The sequence below is a fragment of the Carlito syrichta genome, unplaced genomic scaffold (genome assembly GCF_000164805.1).
Source record: "Carlito syrichta isolate Samal-C Ts95f unplaced genomic scaffold, Tarsius_syrichta-2.0.1 Scaffold305978, whole genome shotgun sequence".
NCBI lineage: Eukaryota > Metazoa > Chordata > Mammalia > Primates > Tarsiidae > Carlito > Carlito syrichta.
Window position 1 is genome coordinate 24,068 of NW_007250074.1, and position 10,189 is coordinate 34,256.

General features: G+C 41.9%; 1 protein-coding gene across 2 annotated transcripts in view; it reads right to left on the bottom strand.

The window, feature by feature from the left end:
- Window positions 1-5,802: 5,802 nt before the first annotated feature.
- The window catches only part of FBXL7 (F-box and leucine rich repeat protein 7), a 303,797-nt gene continuing 299,410 nt past the window's right edge, over window positions 5,803-10,189 (bottom strand). For both annotated transcript variants that reach the window (XM_021714948.1, XM_008062933.2), the window contains one exon: window positions 5,803-6,745. In XM_021714948.1, coding sequence (XP_021570623.1) covers window positions 6,009-6,745 — 737 coding nt within the window. In that variant the 3' untranslated portion in view covers window positions 5,803-6,008. The remainder of the gene's footprint in view (window positions 6,746-10,189) is intronic.

Sequence of the window (10,189 nt, forward strand, 5' to 3'; positions counted from 1 at the left end):
TCACCTTGTATGAATTTGTGAAACACAGCTCAACAGGGGTCTTCTCCTCTAAAAGGTGACCCTAAATCTAGTCCTTACCTACTAGTAATGTGTTTGAACATTATTTCTTTGATAAATTCCTTCGGGGAAGGAAGGACTCTCTGTAACAGAACAGTACCTGGCATAAATTAGGTTCTTAATAAATACTTGTTGGATTAATGAATGAATGTTGTCATTTTCTTTTTTATATTCCCCTTTCAACCTTAACTTATTACATGATATTAAAGGTAAATGACCAGAGCTGTTTTAGGGTAAGAATATTGCACTTACTCACCCAGAACCTGTCATAGAACCTGGCATATGGTCAATAGAACATTGTCAAATGTCTTTTTTAAATGATTGGCACTTCCTGGGCATCTTTTATGAAGAATGATTGCAATTTTTAGTCATCCTCATATGTTGATCATCACATGGATTAGGATGGAATTTGAACATACTGATTATCAGGGTAAAATTCAGTCACTGAGTGGCCACAAAGACAAATATTCCACAACATAGAAATGAAGAGTTTGGAAATATTTAGGTTGATAATTTCTTTTTAATGACCCTTCCAGGTCATCCTGTGTCAGTAGGATAATGCTAATTGCTAGCACTTGAGCAACAAACTAGTGTTTGAAGGTAGCTTGGCTAAGTAGTCCATGAGATTGGCATCTGAGATGCAGATACTTCCCGGGATAGGTCTGTGACAGAGACTGTGTCCTGTCCAGCTCCCAAATGAAGATATTCTTTCATCAGTGTGGCTTGAAACGTAAGCTGATCTATTGATTTAAGAGGGCAAAAAGTGTTCTGTAAGACGAACTTGTCTCCTTAGGAGATAATGATATACTCAATGAAAAAAAGAGGAACAGCTACATCCTGGGTACATCTTGAATGCAGTGCTACCAGTCTGAGTGTTTACAAAAGTATTTCACACTGTGGATGGCTTTGCCTACATGGTGGCCATCTGAATGAAACTTGCCTGAGTTGCTATGTTTAGGCAAGTGTTGCCGATCACATTGATGTCTACTGTAGACAAATGATGACAGGCTCTTCTCCTGCCCCATCCCTCCCCCCTGCAGAAGGACAACTTCTGGTGTATAGGTAAAAAAAATAAAAATAAAAAAATTGATTAGCAACCTCAACAAATTAGAGGAAAACCAATTTTGCTCCACAGATTTTTGTGAGTGAACATTTTTACTGCAACATTTACCTAGTCTCTAAATATTCTTTCTTCCTGTTCCACTGTCTATTCAGCATTTCTTCCAGTTAGTGTCTCTCTGAACTAATGATCGCCAGCTATTGAACAAATGCACCACATTTGGTGACTCTGAGACAATTTAGAGATAGTAAGCGGTTTTGTTGTATTACTTTTCTCCTGAAAAATGATGTTTCCATTTCCATTTTTTGCAGGCTCTTAGATATCAAACTTCCTGAAAACCTTTTTAAATTCTGAACAAATGTCAATTCTAGAAGTCATAAGCCTCAAGAGTGAATGCATTTTACTTACTGCCAGTCTTATTCTGGGATCTTGACAAGAATTGCATGGGCCTTCCTCAAATTAATGTTGCAAGACAATTAATGATCCTATTGGTTTATGTAGGAGTTGTCAAAGCAAATAGGATCAATATGGGGGAGGAAGAATGTCAAAGACAAATCCATTCAATCTAGCAATCTCACTTCTGGGAATATACCCAGAGGAACATAAACTGCACTTCCAAAAAGACACCTGCACACATATGTGCACTGCAGCATTATTCACAATAACAAAAACGTGGAATCAACCCCAATGCTCATCTAAACTGAACTGGATAAGGAAATGGAAAATTACACGGCCATAAAGAAGAACAAAATTATGTCCTTTGCAGCAACATGGATGCAGCTGGAGACCATCAAACTAAGTAAACTATCATAGATACAAAGAACTGAATACTGCATGTTCTCACTCATAAGTGGGCCCCCGTCATGGTCACATGACCACAAAGGTGGGAACAATATACACTGGACACTGATAAAGAAAGGAAGAAGGGAAGAGGGATAATGCTAATTGCTAGCACTTGAGCACACAGATATCCTGGGTACCAGGTCCACTGTCAGGGGAAGAGAGGACCCTCTAGAAGCTCAAAGCTCACCTGCACACAACTTACTTATGTTATAAAGCTTCATACATATCCCATAACTCTAAAATAAAATAAAATATTAGAAAAACCTATGTCTCTCACCACCTTTTTACTTCCTGAGGATGAAGCTCTCCAGTCATCAATCAGTACTTGCTTTCTGCTATACTGATCTAAGGTTTGGAAGAGGAAGGAAGGACTTGGATTTCACTTTTGTCAACTGACTTAGATCAGGTTTCTGTATTGTCTTTCCAGTTTCTAATACTCTAAGACGCTTAAAATCAATTATAACAATGAATGGTCAGCATGATTTTGAAGTTTCCTCTAATGTTTGTAACCAGTGCCAGAATAAGCATATTCAGGTCCAAAAGTATTTATTCATAATTCTAAAATCCAGACAGCTCTGAAAAAATAGACTTTTTTTTATTATGTAGGGTACAACTTAATTGGGTGATGAAACCTGATCTGAATGGATGTAAGGCTCTTTGTAGTCTGTAATACTCTTAATTGTATGACTGTTCGGGTCTATTGCCGCAGAAATATTAACATGTTTGATTAAGGGTGATGCCCCCAACTCTGCTGTGGGTTACAAAATACACACAGATAGCTTTTAAAAATATGCAAAAGGATGAATTCCAAAATACATCTGGTACAGAGTTTGGGTGATGGAATTGAAGACCAGAACTATACTGTGAAGGTAATGTTTTTTCACTTACTGATAATTTTAAACCAAAGTTGTTCGGCAAAGGGAGATGACATAACCACGGATGCAACTTTAAATAGGTAACAGCAGCAGTGACTGGGCTTGTCCTGTCTTTTAACATAAAGCAAGTTTCTTATGCACTTTTTTTTTTTTTGAGTTGGAGTCTCACTCTGTCACCCAGACTGGAGTGCAGTGGCACACTCCCGGCCACCGCAGCCTCAGCCTGCTGGGCTTTAGCGATCCTTCTGCCTCAGCCTTCCAAGTAGCCGGAACTACAGGTGTGTGCTATCACGCCCTGCTAATTTTTGATTTATTGTAGAGACGAGGTCTCACCAAGTTGCCTGGGTGGGTCTCGAACCCGTGGGCTCAGGCAATCCACTTGCCTCGGCCTCCCAAAGTGCTGGGATTACAGGCTGAGCCACCAAGCCCAGTCCTCACTCACTTTTGAGTGCCCCCACCTGAAGACCACTTTCCTCTGGCAAGAGGATTAAAAATGAAGCTGAGCCTGATTACCAACATATTGCTTTATTTCCTGGTGGTAGTAAATTAAGGCTTTCTAGAGTCATACAGCACGCAGTGATTTGAACATTAAAATTAAAGAAAAGAAAAGAAAAGAAAACACAAAACAATGAGCATTCAGTTTAGCAGAGCCAGGAAGGAAGTAATGTTTTAAAACAGATAAATATCCTAGTGAGGTCTTTTGCTTGGTTTCTCAAAATCTGCTGAGCTGTTTTCCCCGCAACCTCCCTCAGAGATTCCTACCCAAAGGGAGAACAGAATGAATGAAGAGAAACTGAATAAAAAGGAGAAACTGGGTAGGACAACATGTGCTGGGCAATCAGTGTGAAAACTTGGCTTTGTCTCATGCTTGAAAGGCAGTGTAGGTGATGTGGTCAGGGGTGGTAGGAAGATATTAATAATGGTTCAGGAAGCCATTCTGGGTCTTTCTGAACATAATAAATCAGCTCACTTAGAAGACCTCAGTGCCAAAGGTTCAGGACAATCCTTGGTGACTCTCAAATCCTGAAACTTCAGATAGGTCACAAGTCATGGAGTACGAAGTAGGGAAATGCTACATTCAACTTCGTTCATGGTTCTAAGCTCTGTGGTCATCACCAGAAATGGTCCCCTGCTAAACAAGCCATTTCCCCCATGGCAAAGAGCCTTGATTACACATCTTGGTTAATGATTACTCAACTGAACAGGGGTCGAGGGAAGACATCAGCTCATCATGCTACCTCCTTCCAAACAGAAGACAAAAGTACACACAGGAGCCTACAGTGGGTGTGCAGTTGTCGAGGGTGTGTAAACTTGGTCGGAAACAAATGTAGCATGGTCGGTTTAGAGATGTGGAGGCTCTGGGTTTGGATGGTGCAACCAGAAGGAAGTGAATGAGCTGATTCAACAGTGATGAACAAGGGCCTTGGCCACAGGATAATTTGGGAGGGGTCATGTGTTTATTAACAAAGGACAACTGAATTTCATAAAAATGAGTGATGGAATCTCTTCTGGCTATCTGATTCCACACATGTGAGGTTAGCATACAGATTTTTACCCAAATAGAACGATTTAAAATTCTACCCATATAGAATCCATATTTTGTCATGATTTTAATGTTCTATTCCAAAGGTCACTGTGTTCCCTTTTCCATTTGTTTGGCATTTTTTGAGTGAACAGAATTTAAACACCTGGAAGTCTGCTTTGCATTCTTTGATGGCAAACATGCAGACAGCCACGGAGGAGCACACAAGGTGGCAATTTGCACAATTAAATTCTTACAAACTTAGCCCCAATAGGCTTCATGTGATGAAGTCTGGATGCATAAAGAAATAAATAGATGAGAAGAGTCCAAATGCGATTTGAATGACAAAGAACCGAGGCATCTGTCCCTGCCAGCTGCAGGACAGATGTGCCTGATGCACGCCAGGTGTGCAGGACGAGGGATTAGAAAAACCTTTGAGGACATGTGTTCCCTTGGGCCTTACTTGTTAATTAAAACTTGTGAGGGTCTTTCCTCCTGTTTGAAAACACTGAGAAAAAGCAGTTGGACTTTGGAAGGGGGGAGGTCCAGGCTTTGCTGTGATTAGGCATTCTGTTGCCTTGCTAAGGTGGCATGGAGTGGGGGAACACAGAAAGTACTTGTATACAGAAGCTATAGCATCCAGATGGGCAGGAGAAGATGTGCAATAGACTCATCACTGAAACAAACAAGGATGTGGGTGATGCTCAGATAAGAGCCAAAGGACACATAGGATGCTCTGTGCACTGACCTGTTGGCACTCCTGAAAGCACAGCCCCCCCATCTACAGGATCAATTCTCCTGGAAGAGGCACATGCCTGTGTGCTTTTTGCCTAGGTGCTTCTGTTTATTGGTATCTCTGCTCTCTCAATTCTGAAATAAACACGAAGCTAATCCTTGCACTGCATGGCCTCTGAATCAGTGCAGGAAGCTGCAGCCCAGGGAAGTGAAGCCCTTCAGCGAAGGTCACACAGCTAGTCAATGGCAGAGCCGGGGGAAGAAAGCAGATCTCTTCTTCCACCATGCTGCTTGCTGTAATGGATTTTTAGAAAAGATCTGGAAAGCACTTTGCGTATGCAAAGTGCTATGGCATTTAGTTAACCAGAACTTACTTGGGTTTGGGATTGAATCGGGTGGCTTAGGCCAATCAAACAGCTTAAAGAGGAAATCTGGAGAGCATGGTTATTCTGATCATCTGTGGTTGTTCTTGGAAGGAAGGGGATGGGGCTGGAGGATACAGGTGTGGAGCTTTAGGGATGTGGGCTGTGTGTGGGAGGGTGGGGGCTGGGGGATTTGAGGGAGGAGAGGAAGATGCATTTCTCAGGACACTGCAACCAGTCTGCTGAAATACAATTTTTGTGAGAAGAGAAACTACCTTCAAACGACCCAACCCCCAAAGCTGTCTGTCGTAATAGCAATCTGTTTCCCTCATCCCATCCCCACTTGGTTTCTTTGACCTCTGTTGCCCATGAGAAATTAGGAAAAATAAAAGCCAGATTCCTAAGAACCTTCCTGGAAGGAAAGAAAAAAAAAAAAAAAAAAAGAGCTGTTATGAGTGGGTGTCGTGCTTACATATGCGGCTTTAACAAAAAAAAAATTTTGTTTTGTTTTGTTCACGTTTGTATGAAAACAACACCGGGTGAAAGCTGTCCCTTCAGAAGAAGGCCGGGTTGGTGTGCTCGATGACGCAACGCTTGCAGTGGCGTTTGACAAACCGCAGGGCCTCCACGGACACCTCACAGTCCTGGACATTCAGCAACTGGAGGTCGAAGCAGTTGGCGGCCACGATCTGCAAGCCCTGGCCGGTGATGCTCTCGCAGGACTTGAGGCTGAGCCGCTTGAGATTGAAACAGTTCAGGGCCAGGCACTCCAGGCCCGTGTCGGAGACCAGAGGGCATTTCCCGATGTCCAGAGACTTGAGCTTCGTGCAGTTCTTGGCTAGGTATTCCACGCCGTGGTCCGTGATGCCCTCGCAGCCCCTCGCGTTGAGGTAGCGCAGCTTGCTGCAGTACTTGGCCACGTAGCGGATGCCCACGTCGGTGACCCGGCCGCAGTGGGCGATGCTCAGGTACCGCAGGCGGGACTCCAGCTTGGCGATCTCCCGCAGGCCGAAGTCGCTGACGAAGCGGCAGTCGCTGACGCTCAGCTCCTTGATGGAGGTGCAGTAGATGACCAGGTAGCGGAGGCCCTCGTCGGTGAGGCGCACACAGCGGCGCAGGTAAAGGTGGGTCAGCTGTGTGCAGTGCGCCGCGATGGTGTGCAGGCCTTCGTCCTCCAGCACGAAGCAGTCCGTCATGTCCAGGTAGCGGATGGAAATCTGTTTGCCATGCAAGGGGGACAGTTTAATGGAAGCCTCCCGGGTCAAGCTGATGCAGGTCACTTTGGAGCACCCTACATAAAGAGACAGAACACATGCTCAGGACAAGCTGTGAGCAGGGGAGCCTGCGGGGAACACCATGGTGGAGGCCGGCCCCAACCCCAACCCCAAGCTCGGTCCTGAAGTCAGCCACCCTCTGCTGTCTTGGCCCCTTAGAGAGGAGAGAAGCAGGAATGACTTCCCCGTATTCATTTTGTCAGTTAACTGTGGCATGTTGGCTCTCTGGGTTTAAAAGGATTCACGGGCTTTGGAATAAAAAAGACCATGGTTCCAATTCCTGATTCATCACTTGTTGCCTGACATGGGGCAAGTCAACCCTTCTGAGTATGTCCTTAAAAATGTTGTTTTAAAGTGGGGACAAGCACATTTTTTTTTGCAAGGCAGCTGTGAAGAAGAAGATACCATCTCTTCAAATGTGTATATATTTTTCGACACCCCTGGTGTATGCACATACTATATATTATAATTATATATGTATATATGTGAAACACTCACTTCATTGTATATTTCAGTTCACTATATATTATTACCTCATAAAAATATGTGCAGTATATTTGTGGTATAAGAATATGAATAAATAATATCCATAACCTACATGTATTATATAAATAAGTGTATATTTATGTAGATTTCATTCTACTACCTAGACTGTATATGTATTTTTCATTTTCTCTCTACTCCTCTTGAATCTCTCTGGCAGTTCTAAAGCTAGGTGCCTCCCTTTGGACTCTTCTGAGTCTTGGCTTTTCCACGCAATATCCAAGACTTCTGAGAGGTTGCACAAGAGAGCTAACAAGAATGTTCCTCCTACCTCCTGGCAGGCTGCCAAGGAAACTCTTATAAATTCAGGTCCTAAGAATAATGAGGTTCAAAAATCATCTACTACCAAGTCAAAGAATTTCATGAAAGAGTGAAACATACAAGCCAACCTTGGAAAACAAACAGGAAGCTTGTCAGAGTCTGGCTACACTGTTGCAGTGAGTTCTGTGGTTTTGCAAAAGGTGGTTAGTTCCTTTGAGCTTTGAAATCTCCCTTTGTGTTGAGTTTTTTTCTTAAGGCTGACTGTAATCCTGCTTATACTGACCTTCTCTGACTACTGTAGTGGTTGGCCTGTGATGCCTACAAAGGCACTGTTTTTCAAGATCAAATGATCACCTTTATTCCTAAACTCTTAGTTCCAGTTTCCTTTTTTTTTTTTTTAATATTTAGAAAAATATGCTACTTTCCTGGAAAGATACTATATTTGGTCCAGGAAAATGTGTATCTTGTTTTTGAAATTGAATTCTAAATGTAATGAAATACTTGTTTAGTTCAGTTTGGGTAAAGAGACTATTTTATATGCTTAAATTATTTTAGATCAATAATTTTTAATTTTAGGTTTAGCCCTAGTTATTGGATATTTGCCAGGTTTTGGTTGAAAAGAAAATAAATTAAAAAAAGTAAAATAAGTTGTCTTGTGACTCAGTAGGCAATATTTATGTGTTCATATGTTACAGATAGGGAGAGAATCTAGAAATCATCCAAAATAGGCTTTTTAAAGGATGAGACATCTCAGGCTCAGGGAAATTATATGACTTATATACTCAGACTAGAGATAAGCTTCTTGACTCCTAATCTAAGGCTTCAACTATAGGAAGGGAGGAAAGAAATGACTATGATGGATCATAGAATTGATGAATTATAGGAAGGGATCTACAGTACATGTGACATGCCAGTGTCACTGGGCAAACAGAAGCCTTAGAAGACTTGGACGACACCACTGCATGATTTCTAAGGGGACCCTTGAAAGAGAGAAACAATTTGTATATGTAAATATGAAGCCCAGGTAGTAATATAATAACAAGACAGATTTAAGACAAAAGAAATCAAGGAAAATGATCTTGGGGGAATAAGGAGTGTCCATGGGGTGGAACTTAGGATTTAATGAAAACTAAGGCAAACATGGAAAGGATTTAACGAAAACTAAGGCAAACATGGTCTGTTGGGATCAGATCATGGAGGCCTGCCTTGACATCCAGAGTAAGGCTTATGAATATTATTCAATAGGAAATGGACAACATAGATTGAATAAATCTGTGGGGATTCTTCAATTATTTCTAGGTTTCATTCAGCTTTCACAAATAGGCTCTTCATGACCACTTTCTCTTGTTATTGGAGTAATATCTTTACCTTGTCTGGGGTGCAAGGTGACCAAGTTAAAGAAGAGCAACTACTGACTTCCAAGCACATTAATAACAATGACAACAGTGATGACATCTGTGATTTACAGAGTTGCTTACTGCATGGTTCTCAGCAGAGAACACGAGCGAGGACTTAACATGTCTTAACTCATCTAATCCTCACAGCCACCCCATTTTTACCAATGAACAAATGATAACCACTGTACTACAGCTTCCTAAATCTTTGCTTCGAACGTTAACCAGTAACAACGTTAAAACTTTCGGAGATCAAGATGACCACTTAAGGGTTTGACACTCTTCTGTTCACTTGATTACTATGCCATAAAGTGCAAAGAGAAAATATGCCTCATCTCTGTCCTTAAAATGTTCATAATGAATTGAGAGAAATGAACATGGAAATATGCAGGTGCCCAATAGCAAGGCCCAGTGGTGTTCTAACTGCCTGTATTCAAAAGGCAGACACCGGAAGGAACTTAGCTTATTGGAGGTGAGGCAGGGAAGGCTATGTTCTGGGGAAGCATGACTGGAGCTTGGGCGATGAGAATTCTGTTAAGGGAGTCCTTAGGAAAGGGCAGGGGGCAGAGGAGGGAGTAGCAAGAAAGGCAGGGAGGTCCAAGCACATCAGTGTATGCAAAGATAGGATGTGTTTGAGGATATGCAAATGGTTCTGCAGAGGGAGTTTCAAGTATGCACAGGAAAGGGGTGAGCTCTGAGCCTAGGAAGGACACCTTATGAAAGGCCTTATATATTCAGTTAAGGAACTTGAATTTTTCCTGTAGGTCATAGGGAACAACTGAAGAGTTTATGCAATAAAGTGAGTAGTTAGGCTTAAAACGATTCTTCTGGAGATTGGTTGTGTGGAGTGAGTTGAGAGAATCAAGGTGGCATGCAGAGGACTGGTTCATGAAGGGTGCATCTGGGCAGGCAGAGAGAGAGAGGAGAGATGGACTCAAGGTGCGGGAGAAGTAAAATCACCTGCACACACGATTCTATCGGTTGAATCGCAAGGATTAGGAAGAGAAATAAGGAAGATTCCTGAGTCTCCAGTTAGAGAGGACCCTTTTGAAGCAATTTTATTTGCAATAATCACCACATTTCATATTTTGAAAATTGGTTGGTTTCAATATATTCCATTGATGTTAAAGGTGATAGGTGATAATGATAAAATGCTACAATTTGTTGTGATAATTTTCAATGACATTTTGAAAATGAAGCTTTCAAGATGATAATTTTCTTCATTGCTAGGGCTGAAATAGGCATTCTTTTTTTTTTTTTTTT